The sequence below is a fragment of the Python bivittatus genome, unplaced genomic scaffold (assembly GCF_059951505.1).
Source record: "Python bivittatus isolate LINGU-HERP-01145 unplaced genomic scaffold, Pbiv_v1 ctg000010_np1212, whole genome shotgun sequence".
NCBI lineage: Eukaryota > Metazoa > Chordata > Lepidosauria > Squamata > Pythonidae > Python > Python bivittatus.
This window is the reverse complement of record NW_028277029.1, coordinates 5,548,449-5,568,303: the sequence shown is the minus strand read 5'-3', so window position 1 is coordinate 5,568,303 and position 19,855 is coordinate 5,548,449. Positions and strand designations below refer to the sequence as shown.

Sequence of the window (19,855 nt, the reverse complement as noted above, 5' to 3'; positions counted from 1 at the left end):
ATATGGTCTTCCATTTTAACTTGGTTCTTTCTGTTAATGTCTTGCATAAATGGAAAAGATGGTATTTACTGGCTGGGAATTATAGAAACTGAAGCTTCAGTGTATCTGGGGAGCATCAGGTTGCAGAAGACTAGTATATAGTTGGTGCAGTAGTAAAGGTTTTTGAGTAGTGCTCACTGTTCTTAATTCTGCCAGTCTGTCTTTTACAGTCTGGACAGAATCTAATGAACATACAATATTTATCTTACTAGTAGGAAACAGCAAAACCAAACTGAGTAAACGCTTGCAGCCAAGCAGAAATGGCCATGTCCATAAACTGTTATACATTTGGTTATACCTGACAAGGAACTGGCTAATTCTTAATAAGTAAGCAGCAGTATTTATTTCTTACAAAAATTTATAAGGTCATCCAACTCAAACAATGTGGCTCTGGGCAGCATACAGCATGCTGCCAGTTCCTGTTGCTTGTGTTCATACCTGTTTTTTGGATACTTTAGTGATTTTTCTTTACCTCCCCCACTTAAGTAGCTCCTTCTCAGCTTTCCCCCTTCATCTGTTCTCCAGATAGATAGATAGATAAATAGATAATGCAATTGGTTTATGCTAATTTTTATTGCGATTTTTTTGTTTTTGTTTTGCTAGCCCAGACTAATTTATTGAAGAATAGACACAGCGTGGAAGACCCCAATGTTTAGTATGATGAGGAAGAATACACTATTTTGTTAATTTTTTTCATCACGTTAAATTCCTATATTCTGTTTCTTTCTTTCTTTCTGAATCCTAAAGGCCTGAAAAGGCATTGAAGGCTGATAATTTTGTTTTTCCCTTTTCTAGATTTTTCCCCTCATTATATCCTTTTGAGGTGGAATCAGAGCTACATAGCACTAATGTTTATGCCACAGTATAGAAATAGAGCATTAGAGATGTAAGCAGGATAAAATATTTCAGATCTTAATCATGCAGCTGCACACTTGTTTAAGCCATCCAACACAACTTAAAGGTTTGTTTTTTTTAATGATCAAACACAATTCATACATGAATAATCAATCTTTCTGTGCCAATGAGCAGTAAGCTCTGATGTGTTTTTAAATAACCTTCAAGTATCCTGGATCACTACTTTCCTTTTCAACTTCCTTCTAACTCTTAAGAGTCTAGTATAGGAAGTTCCTTGCTTAGAAAGTAAACGAAGCTGCATTGGGCATAATTTGCATCTCCCCCCTCCGTAATATTTTGAATTTAATAGCTCGGTGACCTTGCACTCTCTGGTGTTCTGCCTGCAACTAAGTCAAGGTTCCCTCATTGCTAACTCATTATCTAAAAATACCTGTTTATTCAGCTGACCCTAGAATGAATCAAATTATAGAAAATACAAATAATCGCAAAGGGCAAGACCGCGGTCCTCGGGAGCGACTTTTAGTAACAGGATTCCTGGAGAACAGTTTCGATGCCAACGTCTCCAGTCAGAAGTAAACATCCCCTTCTTCAAGTACACGTGTCCTAAGGCTCATACAGGATTCTCAGAGGCTGGTCCGCAGTTTCTAAAGGACCGCCCCTACAGGAAGCTTTTCTACAAGGCTGCGGCTCGTTGAAATTCCGGGAGCTGCATTTTCCGTGCTCCTATCTTTCCTCCGCGGCTGAGAGATGCTCCTCGGCTCGGAAAGGCAGCGCCCTTCGCCCTCTTCGGGAACCCCTGAAGGGCCATAACCAGCTGGAGACACAGGTACACGTGTCCCTCAGAATCTTGTTTACTAACGACCGAGAGCTTTCTGGGAATTGTTGTTCATCAACTCGGTATCGGGCGTACCGAGAAGAAAACAAAAAACAACAACGCCCATAACCCTCTTCGGCTTGGGAGGCGGGCCAGCGTCCGTTTACCACGCTTCGTTCAACTTGACTGGCTTCGCTCCAGGCCAATCAGCCGCGCGGAGGACATCAAAACAAGTCTGCTCCCCTCAGCTGGGCTCTGACGGGCGACGCGCTCGTCCAATGAGCGGGAAGGGCCTCGTGATGGACGTCCGTGCTGGTCACTCAGAGGCCGAGCTTGATGGAAAATGGGTGGCGATTTCGAACAAACAAGAACGGGAGGGAGGAGGGAAGGAAGGGGGGAAAAAGGCTGTAAGGAGTCCTGTAATGGCGACGGGTTTGGTAAGTCGCTCAGAAGTTTTGAAGTGCTGGCGAGGGGTGGACGTTGGGGGTAACTGGGAAGCCGCGGGGCTCCGTTTTGCGGTGCTGCTGCGCGGGGCTCGACGCTGCCGAGCGAGGCAGGGAGCTAGCGAGCGCTGTGCTGTTCTTCAGGTTGTGGAGCAGAGGGACGGGGGAGGAAATGAAAGGGGATCAAAAGGCGCCAGGGCTCCTGGCGCGACTCGGGGCTTTCCGCGGCTGCTTCTCGGAATAGAGCGGAGGGCAGAGCGCAGCACGTCGCCGTTTGCGCTGCGGCCCTCAGCTGCGAGGCGTACTTCGCGTGGGGCCCCTTCCTCCCAGCCCACCACCCCTTCCCCCAACTCTCGGGCCCCTGGGGAGCCCTTTGGCCGGGGGGACTCACCCGGCCCGAAGAACGGGCCCCTCTGAGTGTGGGGACGGGAACCCCTCCCCCACCGCCTTCCCCTGCTGCTGTTACGCACTTCTGAATGAATGGGCCTTTCGGCGCATGCGCCTTACCCTGAAAGGAAAAAGTTTATAAACAAGGGCCTCTGCCAGGCATTGGGCACGTGACTGGAAAGAGGGGCGGGGGGAGCGGCGGCGGCGCGGGCTTTCTTTCCGCCCTCGGCTGAGAGGGGCAAAACGGCGGCGCGCGCAGCCCCCAACGGCCCTCTCCCTCGCGGAGCGCGTGACGCCGGGGGTGCGCGCGCGCGCGCCTGGCGTGGGGGGGGCTGGTTCCTCGCTCCGCCCTCCTCGCTGCGCGCTGGAAGCGGAACTGCTCTCGTTTCGTGCGGATGCCCTACTCCGGGAGGGAGCCTGAGGGCTGTGTTCCCGCCGCGGGGCAAATGAGCCGCCCCTCCCTCTTTTTGGGGGGGGTGTTGCGCAACCCACTAGCCTTATTTTGCAGCTGTAGCAAGTGAACGGGATGAACGAGAGTTTCATCGACGTCTCAAAGACTCCGCTCATCACAACTACTCTTGTCCCTCCACGAGCCTGTCGTGCTAGTAAGAAACACGGCCGCCTTGGAAGACTTTTAGGGGGTCCCCCTGACCAAGTTTTTTAGACTGAAGAAGCTGCTTGGACAAGTAGCGAAACGTCTCTGCCGAAAAGGAAAGAAGTCCAGTTGCCATGACTCAACCTCCAGACAGGATGAACGAGAGGCTTTGCTGTTAAAGAAAGACATATATTATGTCACAGGAACCTTGAGGAGTTGCTGGCTTACTGAAACAATTATTTCTTTACAGCAGGGTTCCTCAACTTTGGCTACTTTAAGACGGGTGGACTTCAACTCCCAGAACTGGGAGTTGAAGTCCACCCATCTTAAATTCACCAAGGTTGAGGAACCCTGCTTTACAGTATTCGATTTATCAGTTTGCCTCAATCACTCAAGGGGATCTAGGCAACACACAGGATATTAAAACAATAAAACAAGCAAAGAAGCGTTCTGTCAGGGAAGAAAATGTCAAGAACCAAGGAATAATGTCACCCTGCCCCAGAGCCTGCAGGATAAATGTTTTTGATGCTTGAATTTGGATAGATGCAAAGTTTGCACGATGGCAGTTTTGAGAATCAGCTTAATATGGCAATACCTGGCTGGCCCCAGAAGTGAAGCATGTGAGGTCTCTGGATGGAACACCACAGGGTATGCCAAGGCTGTAGGGTAGACTGGAAATTTTTTTTAAAAAGAAAAGCACCTCTGTATTGCTCTCAAGAAAACTACTGTACATGGATATGTCTCTATGAAGTCATCAGAAATTGAGCATGACTCAAAGAAGAATTGCCTACTAGGAGAATGACTACATTTGGATGCAATCACATGTTAATAAATCAGTCTCTCCCTCTCCCAAAAGCCAGCAAGTTGATATGCAAGATATAAAAACAAAATAAAGATCTTGCAAGAATACAAATTTAAAATGCACTGCACTGGTAATGTAGCATAAGTAAAAAATATTAGTTCAATGAATACCAGTGTTCACTTAGCTCTTGACAGGAATTACAGTCAGTTACCAAAAAAATAAAAGAGCAGAATGTAGTTGGAAAGTAGCCACAGTGATAGAATTTGGGCTTGTGAATCTATTTTTTTAATATACTATTAAATATTTGTCAGGCAAACTTTAGAAATGCTGTTTGTTTATTCATAAATGGGTGTACCTAGGATCTTAAATAGAAAAATAGTATAACATTAATACAAATAATTCATTAATTTTTCATTTGAATCTTTTAACTCTTAATTTTTAAGAGACACGTGATGACAAATGACTTGTTTTTAGGTATATCGGCATGTAGTTGTGTATTGCTTTTCTAGCATTCTTCTTCACAAAGTACTAAGGAGCTTGGAACTTTTGGGCATATGGCAGACTCTCTCTGAGAGTGATTCATAGGCCATTTCTAAGGCAGATAAGCAAACAGTGCATGACACCTTAAAATACTACAGTACTTTGGTTTATATGTGTATGTGATGTTATTAAAGAATCTGGTCATTTTTACTTGAATTAAAGGTTTATGATAGAAAGTACTTACAGCTGCTTAAAATCACCTGGGACTTGCTTATACAACAGTCACATGTTTGGCTTCTAAACAGTGGGAAACTGAATATTTTATATTGCAGGTTTAGCTAAATGTCATCTCTGTCTTTGAAAATATTCTGTTTATTTTATATTGTCATATCTTCCTATATGTGGTATTTCTGGTTATTGTCTTCACTATGGAGTGCATTGAATATTTTAGAATTTCAAACTTGCTATATTAATAAAGATGTATATATACATTGCTATCAAAGAGAAAAGATTTCAAATTAAAAAAGCAAAATATGAAATACAGGAAAAATAATTAAGAATGTTTCAGCTGGCATACTTTCTAAATGTAGTGCAATAAAAATGCCATATATAAGTCCCTTTCCCATTTTACACGTTAGACGTGCTTGCAAAAATGTACTGTGTTCTGTAATAAATTAACGATCTTACGAAGGGCTGACAAATATCCGTGTTCTGAGAGGTTCACTTCACTTTCCTGATTGTGGTTGTGGACCAGATCTGTTTTTTGCTATGTGTTGGTCAGGACCTATAATAATCTTATGAATAACATCATTAACCATTACTTGTTTATTATTAGCATTGCGTAAAGCCACTAACCCCCAGTTAAAATACTGTGGGAATCAGTTTTTATTTTTGGTCCCACTGGTAGCCCATAAGTTTTCTAGAAAAAAAAAGTTAAAAGTGGCGTATAACAAAACATTGCTGTATGTTTATATTCAAACTGCCAGCTGTGGCCTTTCCCAGACTTCTTCCTCCGAGATTCCAATTTAATGCTTAGCCTTCACTGGCACAGTAATTGTGTTCTTTTTCCCTGTATTTCTTAAAATGGTGAATACTTTGGGGTGAATTGTTGCTAAATACTGTAGCTAACTATATTAATACTCTTTATTTTTGTTTAAGTCAGATAATTTGAAGCACCCTACAATGGTTTGGGAAGTAAAGACAAATCAGATGCCTAGTACTGTGCAGAAAGTCCTATTGGTAGTGGACAAGAGAACTTCAGGAATGAATGAGTCATTGGACTTACTGAAGTGTAATGAGAATCTCCCATCTTCTCCTGGATATGCATCTTGTGATGAGCATATGGAACTTGGTAAATATCAGTAAAAGATTCTTGCATTCATCTGAGTATCTGTGTTATTGTGTAGGACAGTTCCTTTAGAAATCAATAGTTAGTCAGGAGTATGTAGTGTCTATTGGCTGAAAGGCCACAGCAGGTTCAGTGCAGCATTTAATATTGTATTTATTTTCTCTTGAGGGGAGTTATAACAACAAAATTAAGGGGAAAGTTGAAGCTATTTTAATCAATAGCAGGCCCTCTGACTCTTCATTTCCTAGCCACTGGATGAAAAAAAAATGCATTTTTTTTAACAAACAGAAGCAGCAATTTTTTTTTTTTTTATTAGCAGGAGAGGGTATGAAACAGCTTCACAGCTCTCTCAACTAAAGAAAACAAACACTGCTGTTTCTCCCCTCCCCTTTTTTGGAAGGCATGGAGAAACTGCAGCCTTACAAGTGGGCCAGATCTGGAGAAGGCAATATGGGAGGGCTGAAGAAGGATGGACAAGCTGGAAAGGATCTCAAAAGGATTGGGGAAAGCAGTGCAAGGAGCTGAAGGGAAGGTTTGGTAGGAGAGCAAGGGAAGGGCTAGGAGAGACAAATGGCCAGGGAAAAGAGGAGTAGGGTTTGGAGAAAAGCTGTATATAGGGTATCAGAAAAGTGGAAAAGCCGAGTGAAAAGGCCCATAGAAGGACTAATATGCCAGGATATACACAGGAGGTGGAGCATTTGGGAACCAGAAACGGGAAAGCAGAGAGTATAGAAGAGCTGAGCCACAGAGAGGGAGAGAAAGGCAATGTGGAGGATAAATATGTGACAAAGAGCAGGTAGAAAATGCAGCAGATGGGTTGAAGAAGTTGGGGAAATGACCCCCACAACTTCCAGTCCCCCTCATCCAGTCTCCACTGGACCGCTCATGACCTGGAGTCCTTGCATACCCCGGAGGCCTCACATTTTGTACTCCCAGTCCAGGTGGTGTGACATGGTAGTTTAACAGAGAAACAAATGTATTGAGTAAGGCAATGGCTGGAGTTTAAAGAGCATATTGTGTTTAATCAAGATAATTGTTCTGGCTGAAGCCTGGTTAGTACTTGGGTGGAAAGCTACCAGGGATTATAAAAACAAAGAAATAAAATAACCTCCTTGAAGCAAGCAGCGGCAAACCAGTTCTGCAGTCGTGTCAAGAAATCTGGATGCATAGGTTCATGAAGTTCCAAGGAGCTGAGATCAGTGTGAAGAAGAAGTTACCTTTTACTGAATGTTTTAAATGATACTTCTTTGAACTATGTGATTCGGTGCCAAATCACAATTCAGTTTTAAAACTCTCTTCAACTTGTCTTGAAAGAAAGACTGCACAAATATTGTAGTTTCAGAGACGTAATTTCATGGTCCTCTTTAAAAAATAATGGGCGCATTCAAGTTAAAGGCTCCACCTAACTATGAATTAACCATAAACTCGGTGCTTGGGGGCTTGCTTTCTGTAGTTTACTTTTAGGTTGCTGTGTCATCCAAACATGGTGTGATAGCTTCTTCCACTGAGAATATGTCAGAAAGCGTAATTGAAAATGAAGTGTAGTTTCATCCCCACAGTCTAAAGTGGACAAGATTATTGTATCATATTTTGACAGTGTGGCTATGCTAAAGCAAACCATGGCTGAGTGATTTGCAGCTATACTGCCCAGATGTCTTTTCCACATTAATTATAGGTTGCTGCAGCCTTGCCATCCACACTCACCATTGCCAACTAAAACACTTCAGGCAATTAAAATATGCACATTGAAGCCTGGCTATTGTCGCATTTTGGGGGTGTTTTCTATATCTTCTGTAGTTGTGTTGGATTTTTACATGTTTTATAAAAATGTTGGAAGATGTGACGAGATGTGTCACACAATAAAAATTCTAGTCAAATTAGATTATTCAAATCAGATTATCAAAACTCCAGAGATTACCAAGCCCAAACACTCCAAATTAAATTAACTTAAAATTCGTAAAGAAACTTTCATATCAAGTCCCACCTTGATTCAATGAGATAACTCCTCTAATCAAAGAAAGATGGGCTGCTTTGTGGAAGATGAGGTAGTATGCAAATTTTGTTTTTAGTTGTCCATTGTTTAGAATTGTAAATTCAAGTGAAGAGCTGTTTAGTTGAGAATTTTGGGTAGTTTTCATGAAGGAATGAAACTAATAGGAGTTAAAAGTTCATGTCCTTTTAATGCACAAGTCCAAGATGAGCAAGAAATACCAGAACTTGGCTGTATACTTCTGTATGGTGTTAACTGAATATGAAATATTTAGCCTCTGTTATATTTTACAGAAAGGTTTACAGGACCTTTCTTTCTCCCCAACTTTTCTTTCTTCCAAGTAGCTTGCTCTGGACTCTCCTGTTTTGGAATATATGCTCAGTTCAGGTAGTTTGGAATTTGTTGCAGACTTATATGTTGATTTCTTCCTTTATACTGGCATTATGTGAGAAGAGACAGACCTTGTGTTTCTAGACAAGTTAGCATAATCTTTTCCTGAAATTGGTTAACATACCAACATAAAATTTAAAAGACCTAAACCCTAGAAAATATTTTATTCCAGGGTCAAGGAAGGAGGAGGTCTTATTCTTGTGTTGTGCTAGCTTGATTCGTAGGAATGAATTTGACCTTGTACATTTTCATTGGCAGATGATCTTCCTGAATTGCAGGCTGTTCACAGTGATTCTACCCCACCTGCCCTCTTCCAGCTAAGTGCTAATGTCTCACATCAGGAATATGCAAGGCCTTCTTGGAACCAGCACACCTCAGGCAACAGTTCAGAAAGTGCTTATACGTGTGAGAATGGAGTGAACTGGTTGACCGAACTGGCAAATATAGCTACTAGTCCACAAAGTCCTCTTATGCAGTGCTCATTTTATAACACGTATGAAATATCATTATTATTATTCTTTACAATTTGCAACTTGCTTAAAGGTTCCTGTTTTGCATTAAAAGGTGGAGAATGTGTATGTGTGTGTGTGTATGTATATATGAATGAATGAATGAATGAATGAATGAATGAATGAATGAATGAATGAATGAATGATGGTGATGATTCATTATTCCATTTCAGTTGGGGCTTTGTACATAACTGGCATTCTGATTTTGCTTTAGCTGTTCAAATTATGGTGATGTGAGTCAGATCATATCCCCATTGCTGAATAAGTTGGTTATAAGAGACCTATTTCTCGTTAGCTTGATGTTAGTATTTTTAACAGATTCATTTATTTCTAGTAATTTAAATCTGTTGAAAGTCTGACTATCTAATATTACATACAACGAAGATATTGACATAAATGCACATGTTCTTTGTCTGGCATCTAGATATATCACATTGTCTGTTTTCCTAAAATGGCAAAGTGATTCCAAAGATCTAAAACTAAAATAAAAATACTGACAGTATTAGATCAATTATTTCTTAAGCCATTCAGCTGAAAGTTAGCAGAAGGGAGGATGAGAAGAACCTGGAGCAAGCTCATGAGGTGCCCTGTTTCCAATCACACCGTAAACACCAAGATAGGGGTTCTAGAGTCCACACATCTAATTTGTATAGCTGTTAGCTAGACCCTGGACTGAGGATGTATAAGACCCTTCCCCTCTTTGCAGTAGTGAGTGATGGGTAAGAAACTGAGTCAAGTCAGTATATCTTTTGGCTTCCTTAGAAACTGTCCTTTTTCTATCACTCAAAAGGCACTAGGATTTAGCTGCTAATAGACTGGATGAATAGCTTTTATTTTTTAATAATCCTACATTCTTTGACATCTGACTGCTGAAAATATATTATTGAGTGCAATGAAACTACTAAACCAGCCCTGAGAGCATTAAAAGAAGGAAACGTACAACGTTATAAAAGTATAACTTGACCTAGATCTTAGAACAGGTGATCAGCATATGAAAATTAAAGATTGCTGGGCTGGTTCAAGAGAAAATAAAATCCAAAAGACCCACCCAAAGTGCCATAAATAAGTATGCATGCTTTGAAATCCCTCACAACTCTTAATCAGACTGGTACAAAAACAAAATGAGTAAACTCTAGAGAAATAGGTCTGTAATCAGTTCTCAGTGTTCTTTGCTCCACTAAAAATACTTCATTGTTTAGATTGATCTGTTAATTATTTTCTTGGAACTTAGGTAGAAGCAATGTCTAGCATGCTTTTCATAAAAAAATTCTCTTCTGCAAATAGCAATCTTGATTAGTATACTTGGTCTTGAGATAATGGGACGTTTAGGATAGAAGTAATTCTGATGGATTAATTAAATAATTAACAATTTGCTGTGCAAGGCTCTTTTCTGCCCTTGTCTTTTTGTAACTGAAAGAAACAGTAGCAAGTATTTAAAAGCTGAGCAAACATTTATTGATAAAAGTAACACTTTATAGAAATTTTCTGTTGCTCAAAATAAGCGTGAATGATGGGAAACAAGATACTCAAGAGTTGTACTGTTTACTCTTTTTTCAGATCCACTAGTGTTGGTGTGTTCAAGGAAAACTAAAGAAACTTTGATACTGTGACAAAATTGCTAATACATTACTGTTTGTGTATCTTCTTTCCTTCCTTGATCAACATCTGCTCACACATTTTTTTACAATTCTTTCTTAGATCATCTCCAGTTCACTTATTAGCTACAAGCAAAAGTTTACATTCCTATGCACGCCCACCACCAGAACCCCCTCAGAATGAGACTGTTTTTCCCAAGCATCACATTGAGGAAACACCAGTCAGACACGAAAGGGTAAATTCCATATGTTGAAGTAGCAGAATACCAGAAGCATTTAAAGAAACTTAAACAGCATGGCTTTATATGTTGTTCATTTATGTGTTTGTTTATTTGGCACCTATAACAACAGGTCTTGTGATGTAATGGACAATTCAAGCAAATTAGCAAAGGTCATGTTTTGCAGTGTTCCCCCCTTTAAGGTTGGGTTAGGGTCAAATGCAGTAAAAGGAAAGCAGAGATGTTGCACAGAACAAAAAAGCAAAGCAGGTGGAAGGTTATCTTATTCATTTCCAGGCCCTCAGTCCACACCCAGCTTGTCATCTGATCCTAGGCCAGCCAAAACACACTGGAGCTTAGTGGAAAGCGTGAGCTGTCATTGGAAGCTGTCCTTGCTTGGTCACGTCAGATTAACCATGCTGTACTTTAAGGGCTGCTGCCTGAAGTTGGATGTGATAGGGTTGCATTGATTGAGTGATTGGATTTATATTCCACTTCCAACTGCTTGTTCACTGGGGTGAAATGTAGCCTCAGAGGATCAGATTGTAAAGAGAAAAAAGCAACCCAAAAATGTTATGGGCTTATATAAGGAAATGTATGAGGGCTACAAAACCTAATTAAAAGATATAAAAATTTAGGCATGGAAATTGTTAAGTAAAAGATAAGAGACTCCAAGAAGTCTTCCGTTTCAGGTAAATGTGTGAATAAACATTTGTGTGAACTGATTCAGAAATCTATATGTGCCAACTATGCTGTGATTTTATTTTCTCAACAGACAAATAGTGAATCAGAGTCTGGCATTTTCTGTATGTCGTCATTGTCAGACGATGACGATCTGGGATGGTGCCACTCTTGGCCCCCAACTGTTTGGCACTGTTTCCTTAAAGGTAAAATACGCTCCATTATACGACAGGGCTTAATGCTCAGGTTTGCCTTGTGGATTACACTGAATTCTTTTTTTCTTTCAAAAAAAATTAGGAACGCGTTTATGCTTTCATAAAGGACGCAGTAAAGAATGGAAAGATGTTGAAGAGTTTGCTAGATCCGCAAGCTGCAGAAATGAAGCTGATGATTCAGTGGGTGCTTATAATGTAAGTTCTGAGTTTTTCTTATTACGCTTTAAAGGAGAAGGAAAGAGAAAGGGAAAGCATTTATATAAATTCATTGAATGCTGTGCAGTACTTCCCATAACAGAGAAATGAGAGTTTCCGAGAATAATATTGAGAGGTGATAGGACGATTGCTACTTGATTACTTACCCTGGAATGCTCACCATTTCCCCAGGACAAGCAGATGGGCAGTAAATCACATGACTGTGCTTGGCAAAAAAAAAAAAAAAAAAAAAGTCTGTTTCCTAAAGTGCTGATTCACGTGTAGTCAACATCGCTTGTAGGAGCTCCTGCCCCTTGTGGTTGATGTAGGAAGCAGTGTGGCCACATTAAAACCAGCATGATTGAAACCTTTAATTTTGTAGGAAGAAGGAAGCGGCTCAGATATTAGAGCGGCTGTGATGTCGATAGGCACATCTGTATCTCTGATAATGGTTGTGTTTATGCAGGGATACGGCTCGGATGGTTTGAAACTGATATCACACGAAGAAAGCGTTTCATTTGGCGAGTCAGTACTTAAATTGACTTTTGATCCTGGCACAGCAGCAGAGGATGTACTTACTGTAGAGTGCAGACTAGATCATCCTTTCTATGTTAAAAATAAAGGTAGGAAAATGTCCTGTTTTTCATACATGATGGAAAAATTGAACATTCCTATATGATATACTTAATAATTCAAAAGCAAGATCTTCTTTCTTTTGACACAATCCTCTTTATTCTTTCTGAATTTACTTTGTCACTTTATGTTTCGTTTCAAATTGTAAAGCACCCAGAAAAGATCTCAACTCTTAACTTTGGTTACAAAGAAGGGAGCTCTGCTGAACGTTGTGCAACTTCTGAATAAATGTGCTGCTGTCAGCCTTTCAAGACACACACACTCAAGAAATAGAAGCAGGAATGATTCTAAGAATGCTCTTTATTGTTATAGCGTAGAATTACCGAATCTGGAAAGTCTGTCAGTTTTTGTTTGCCCATCTCATACCAGACAAAATCACAGCAGAGTTATTTTCAGTTTCTTTCCTGTGGCTTTCCACTTTCTCAGAACCGAGTTGCCATTTCCCCTCCCTTAATATTTCATTGTTTGTTTTCCCATTTCCAAGGCTAGATCTACATTGTTTTACAGCTGGTTTTTTGACTTTTGGCTAAACTCTGTTTGAAATCTAATTTTAGACATTCCTGGATCTGAAGATCGTAGAACTGAATATTTGGAATTATCTAATTGTTTCTATTTTGTTCAGGTTGGTCTTCTTTTTATCCAAGCTTGACTGTGGTTCAACATGGCATTCCATGTTGTGAAATGCATGTGGGCGATGTATGTCTACCTCCTGGACACCCTGATGCCATAAACTTTGATGATTCAGGTGTTTTTGATACATTCAAAAGGTAATTCTTAAAGCACAGATTAAATACATAATTTGACTTTTCTTTCACTACAGTATTTGAATTTCTTGTTTTGTGGGGAGGGGGTTGAATATTGAGTAATAGCAGATAAATTTGATTACAATTCCTACGTCTCTAAAATTAAGCTGTTTCAGTTAATGGATGTTGCTGCTTTTAAACATGTTGTTTTTAAAGTAGTATGTTTTAAATTAAGTTTTTAATATTGTTTTTGGACATCTAATTTATTTAATTGAGAATCCTAGCTTTACGTGTAGTATTGCTACAAATTATAGACTGATTAAACTTCTTCCACTAGAGGGTGGAAGACTACCAATTCTAGGCCACTAAATAGAATCTACAAGTTGGAAGTCCATTCTTATACTAATTCCTGCAAATGTTATTTAGTTCCTCAGCTACAGTTCTGGAAGCTGATTATGGTTAATTTTTAAGCTTAATCAAACTTTATAGTAATTTGCATTTTTTTTTTTATGGTGATAGGTTTCATGGTTAAAAAAAAAAAAGCCAGTAATCTTTCACTTAAAAGACTGTAGCATGAGTCGTAAATCTATATTGTTAGGTATTATTAGTGATTAAGCCCTGAATTCTTTTCTAACGGGACATTTCTTTTCAGTTATGATTTTACACCAATGGATTCATCCGCAGTCTACGTGTTAAGCAGCATGGCTCGTCAGCGGCGCGCTTCTTTATCTTGTGGAGGGTCTGGAAGCCACGACTTCGAAAGATCAGATTGCAATGCAAATTGTGGGCCTGTTCAGTCAACACAGATGTCCTCGGTGTATAGTAAATCTGGCAAAAACCACAACTCAGGGACTGCAAGTACTGTTAGTGCCACTTCTCCCAACAAATGCAAAAGACCAATGAATGCCTTCATGCTTTTTGCCAAAAAATATAGAGTAGAATATACTCAAATGTATCCAGGAAAAGATAACAGGTAAAGATCCTCATAATTCTGATTTATATTTGATGTATGTTCACCTCTGGCTTGCTGTTGATGAAATAGATAAATATTTCACATCCTTAGGTTTCCAGTAAGTCAGTATTTTAGACTGTGGAATGAATATGTACTTTCAGCTTGAAACATGATGAGTAGGGGGAAAAAAACAATGAACATAATGAGACTAGATACTTCAGTTTACACAAGCTTACATACTTACCTTTTTATCATTTAATAAGCTCCAAATATGTTATCATTTTTATCATTCAATGGCTCCAAACGTGTTAGGGATGTGGTTAGGATAGAACCCAGTAAAGAGTTTCTGAGTAAGCTTGATTAAAATAAAAACTGAGAAACTGTTTTTACCTCTTTTCTAGGAAACTTTCCAATGGGCTGTATTCCAAATATTGGAGATTCTAGCTGCATCAGTTTTTTCCCCCTTGCCTTCTTACATTTGACTCTTTATATTAATGAACATAAAATCTCTCTCTTGCCTGTTAATCTCTTGCATGCCTAAAATGAAATTACTACCACTACTATGTAGATGTCTGCTAGAAGTAACTTGTATGATCCTCACCTTATCCACTTAAGCATAATAAAGAGAGTCTTGAGTTCTAGTTTTGCGTAAGATTCTCTGCAATAAACATAGAGGATCATAGGTAGTTGTTAGCTGCTGTTAGGTAGCAGTACTTCAGTTATCCTGAATTAAAAATAGATTTTTTTTTACTTTTTATCTTTTTAGTTCAAAGGAACTTGAGACTAAAATTATTTCTGTATGTTATTTAGCTATGAGGAAATATTGATGATACTGTTCTTGCAGCTTTTTTGCCCTCAAAGGTAGGACAGTAGGGAAAACTGGAAAGGAAAGAGTACAAAAGAAATAAATTGTAACAAGTGTGTATTCTAGGTTGACTATTCAGGATAGAATTTTTTTTTTAATAAGCATAAATCAGTTAAACTTTAAATACAAACTTTGCAGTAACATTAGTGAGAACTCTGTGGCACATTATTAAAAATGTAATTGTTCTCCCTTGCACTAAGCCAGAGGTTATAGTTCTACTGGGCTTTATTTTCAGTGGTATGCTAACTTTTGGTCTGTAGTTAAAATTTAATGTATATGTTTTTGGCATCCTATTTACAGTCAGGTCCAGAAATATTGGGACATCGACACAATTCTAACATCTTTGGCTCTATACACCACCACAATGGATTTGGAATGAAACAAACACAATGTGCTTTAACTGCAGACTGTCAGCTTTAATTTGAGGGTATGTACATCCAACTCAGGTGAACGGTGTAGGAATTACAACAGTTTGCATATGTGCCTCCCACTTGTTAAGGGACCAAAAGTAATGGGACAGAATAATAATCACAAATCAAACTTTCCCTTTTTAATACTTGGTTGCAAACCCGTTGCAGTCAATCACAGCCTGAAGTCTGGAACACATAGACATCACCAGACGCTGGGTTTCATCCCTGGTGATGCTCTGCCAGGCCTCTACTTCAGTTCCTGCTTGTTCTTGGGGCATTTTCCCTTCAGTTTTGTCTTCAGCAAGTGAAAAGCATGCTCAATGGGATTCAGGTCAGGTGATTGACTTGGTCATTGCATAACATTCCACTTCTGTCCCTTCAAAAACTCTTTGGTTGCTTTTGCAGTATGCTTTGGGTCATTGTCCATCTGTACTGTGAAGCGCCGTCCAATGAGTTCTGCAGCATTTGGCTGAATGTGAGCAGATAATATTCCCCGAAACACTGCAGAATTCATCCTGCTGCTTTTGTCAGCAGTCACATCATCAATAAATATAAGAGAACCAGTTCCATTGGCAGCCATACATGCCCACGCCATGACACTACCACCACGTTTCACTGATGAGGTGGCATGCTTAGGATCATGAGCAGTTCCTTTCCTTCTCCATACTCTTCTCTTCCCATCACTCTGGTACAAGTTGATCTTGGTCTCATCTGTCCATAGGATGTTGTTCCAGAACTGTGAAGGCTTTTTTAGATGTCGTTTGGCAAACTCTAATCTGGCCTTCCTGTTTTTGAGGCTCACCAATGGTTTACATCTTGTGGTGAACCCTCTGTATTCACTCTGGTGAAGTCTTCTTTTGATTGTTGACTTTGACACACATACACCTACCTCCTGGAGAGTGTTCTTGATCTGGCCAACTGTTGTGAAGGGTGTTTTCTTCACCAGGGAAAGGATTCTTCGGTCATCCACCACAGTTGTTTTCCGTTGTCTCCCGGGTCTTTTGGTGTTGCTGAGCTCGCCGGTGCGTACCTTCTTTTTGAGAATGTTCCAAACAGTTGTTTTGGCCACGCCTAATGTTCTTGCTATCTCTCTGATGGGTTTGTTTTGTTTCTTCAGCCTAATGATGGCTTGCTTCACTGATAGTGACAGCTCTTTGGATCTCATCTTGAGAGTTGACAGCAACAGATTCCAAATGCAAATAGCACACTTGAAATGAACTCTGGGCCTTTTATCTGTACATTGTAATTGGGGTACTGAGGGAATATCACACACCTGGCCATGGAACAGCTGAGAAGCCAATTGTCCCATTACTTTTGGTCCCTTAACAAGTGGGGGGCACATATGCAAACTGTTGTAATTCCTACACCGTTCACCTGAGTTGGATGTACATACCCTCAAATTAAAGCTGACAGTCTGCAGTTAAAGCACATTGTGTTTGTTTCATTCCAAATCCATTGTGGTGGTGTATAGAGCCAAAGATGTTAGAATTGTGTCGATGTCCCAATATTTCTGGACCTGACTGTATGTGCCTGTCGTTAGAAATATCTATACCCTTTCAAAATCTGTAACTCCCCTGTGCAAAATGAATTTACAAAGATATATATGGACTTGGGATAATTGAACAATATTAATTATGAAAATTGTTTATTAGTCCATCAATCTAGCCCTAATGGATGTATAGATGAAATGTATTCTATTCCAGTAAGGTGTATGATGTTCCTGAAAAAAACAGCTCCCCGGTTTTGTTAAGGCTTTTTAAAATAATCCTAGTAACACAACTGAAAATGTCAATCTAAAAAAGTTTTGCAGCTACTGCTTATGATAAGAGTGTTGTGGAATATTTTTTAAAATTGTGCTGAAGGTAGAAATAATCAAGTGGCTTCAGTGTTTCCTGGATCTATTTTTTTTCCTCACATAGGAAGGAAACAGAAAAATTAACATTCCTTTGCTTGCTTGAATTGAGTGTTTTCCCAATATTTCTTCTGTAGAGCCATAAGTGTGATACTTGGTGACAGGTGGAAGAAAATGAAAAACGAGGAAAGACGGATGTACACATTAGAAGCCAAGGCCTTGGCTGAAGAACAAAAACGTTTAAATCCTGATTGCTGGAAACGGAAACGAACGAATTCAGTATGTTGTCTTTTACTGTTGACATTTCCTATATATCTTGGTACTTCAAGTTAATGTAGAATACATCTTACTGGAAGAAAGCATTTATAAAGATTGACAGGATATAAGCCTCTACATTTCCTATGAAACGTTGTCCAGATCGAGAATCCCTCTCTGTTCAAAGGGATACTGTTTGCCTAAGTTTGCTCTATGATCTCAATGCAAGGGTAACACCAGTAGGGTTATTATGCCAGAATACACACAAGAATTAGATATGGACTGCTCCAGAGTCTATTCTAATCCCTGCTGCGCTTAATTTTATAGTAATTTCTGGAGGGCAATAAGGAAGCCCATGTGCCAATCCAGCCCAGTGTCAGGATTTGGACACTGACAAGGCAGTAGCTCAGCCTTATGGCAGTGAAGTTCATTTCCTTGCTTCACCCCCACACGTAAATATATAATTGCTTCTTAATCTCTTGAAGCCATCACCCCACCTTTATTCCTGTAAAGATGACACTGAGAAAAGTTGCTAAGAAAAAATAAACATAGCTGGTCAGTCCACTTGCAGCTGCTGCTTTAATTCTGCAAAAAACCAAGGAGATGTTTATAAATGGTTGTGATTTCACCTCTTAACTAACTCTACCTCTGATTGAAAGTTTTGAGTCATTTATTCTGAAGGTCACAAAAAGGGTGCTAGTGAGGTACGTGCAGCTGAGAGAACAGTCATCACAGTCTGAAGCACCGCAGGTATTCAATCCACACGTGCAGGTTAAACACATGATAGGGTGCACACAGGCCTCACTTCCAATATTTCGAAGCATATGAATATCCTGGAAGATATTTGTCTTTATGTGTTTGTATGTTCAACAGATACAGGTAAAATCTGACTCTTCAACCCTGGCAGATGCAGGATGAATGCATGCCAATTATGATAACTTTGTTCAAAATAATTTACTATAGCAAAATCAGCAGCGTGTTCTTTATGTCGAGTTAATTTTTTTGGCTATAATAAAATTGAACCAAGAATAGTAATTCGTATTTCCATGACCAAATTGAACCCTTGTCTGTCTTTTGGCTTTAATAGGTACTTTCATCTGTCTTCATTTACAGGGTTCACAGTAGCATCAGGTTGGAATCCTAAATACATGGTGGTGGAAGACACGATCAAGGTTTCATGATTTGTTGTGGAGGTGCAACTATAATATATTGGCAGCATTGAGTCACTAGGAATGAAGTTTTGCTTATTACAGTAGAGCATTAAGCAAGCTAAAAGTATCAACATTTTAAAAACCAAATTGCCTTATTTTTTTCTTCCAAACTACATATATGTCTATCAGGTGTAATAGGCTTGAATATGGATATCCTGTGGTGCTAAAGAATAGTAGGAAGAAGAGGAGCTTTGTATAAAAGTTTATTTTCTAAGAAAAATGCACAAAAAGGGGAAGTTTAAAACATGTAACATCTGTTTATAGATAAATTCTTATTGCTGATTAATACGTATTGCACAAACTATGTAATTAACTACAAATCTGCAAGCTGGGATTTTCTGACATAATATATGAATTTCTAGTTTGCCCAGTGCCAACCAGATATCAGAATATGTGGCAAAGTGAATAGTATAATGTACACGATATGTAGCAAATTGTTGTCTGTATGGGAAGGTGTCACATTTATAATTTATTTTGGGTGTGATACCTTCCTAGTAAAATGAAAGGCTTGTAGAAGCCTAAGCTGTATTGGAAAAGATTAAACCCATAAGTAGATTGCACTGTTCCAAAAGAATGGTGCTTTCATAGTATCATCATTTAATGTTAATTTTTTTTCTATGCTGCAAATTTTAAAGATTTTATTTTGCCATAAGACATCTTTTATGGTGGGGACAAACTTTGCACTTATTGTTGGTGCAATATTTGCACTTTACTTTTTTCCCTCCATCTATCTAAAAGTAGAGCAGATATATTAGATTTATGGCTACTTTTGCTGTGAACATTTACAACATAGCTTTTAATGTTACTAAATAGTGTGTTTCTGTCAAGAATGACAACAATAAATTTCAGCACCTGATATGTATGTCTACATGTTGCTCCTATGATTTTGCACACTGTATTCATGTATTATTTCAAATAAATTTGTAAAAATTATTGTTGTATATTTTCTCTATATAAAATACGAAGTATCACATCAGTCTTGCAAATTGCTATTAGTAATTGCTGAATTGAAGGAATACTTGAAAAACAAGGGCATGTAGAAATATTTTAATTACATTTCCAATCATAATATAACATTGTACATATTTATTATATTACACTGAAGTAATATGAAATATTTTATAAGTGTGTGTGTGTGTATATAATGTTTTAAAGCTATAGAATTGTTGCTGAAAAGAAAATAGTAAATCCATGCACATTTTTTTCTTGTCAATTTAGGATTAGTTTGTTTTATCAAATGCAGAAAAGCCTTTGGAATAGAAATGTTTGGTTTTAAATTAAAACAAGAAAATATAAAAATATCATTTAGAAAAAGCTGAGATATGCAGAATGTATTTAAGTATGAAAGTCAAACAGGCTGTAACATGTATGTGTGAGC

The 19,855-nt window shown here is 38.9% G+C and overlaps 1 protein-coding gene across 2 annotated transcripts; it reads left to right on the top strand.

Moving 5' to 3' along the window:
• The first annotated feature begins 2,045 nt into the window (after positions 1-2,045).
• On the top strand, positions 2,046-19,410 carry HBP1 (HMG-box transcription factor 1). 2 transcript variants are annotated; one of them, XM_007422104.3, is made up of 11 exons: positions 2,046-2,145; positions 5,574-5,766; positions 8,402-8,636; positions 10,351-10,483; positions 11,241-11,352; positions 11,444-11,556; positions 12,023-12,179; positions 12,812-12,956; positions 13,585-13,905; positions 17,149-17,290; positions 18,380-19,410. In XM_007422104.3, exons 1-11 carry the CDS (start codon positions 2,131-2,133, stop codon positions 18,389-18,391), a joined length of 1,578 nt encoding a protein of 525 aa, XP_007422166.1. In that variant the 5' UTR covers positions 2,046-2,130; the 3' UTR covers positions 18,392-19,410. The 2 variants fall into 2 exon arrangements, with proteins under 2 accessions (XP_007422166.1, XP_007422167.1); XM_007422105.3 differs by having other exon boundaries at positions 2,053-2,145; positions 5,578-5,766.
• Positions 19,411-19,855: the final 445 nt, after the last annotated feature.

Bases quoted from the DNA above. Each gene is read 5' to 3' on its own strand.
- HBP1 (XM_007422104.3), top strand. The intron at 12,957-13,584 runs GTAATTCTTAAA...ATTTCTTTTCAG, and splicing joins GTTTTTGATACATTCAAAAG to TTATGATTTTACACCAATGG. The intron at 13,906-17,148 runs GTAAAGATCCTC...TTTCTTCTGTAG, and splicing joins TATCCAGGAAAAGATAACAG to AGCCATAAGTGTGATACTTG.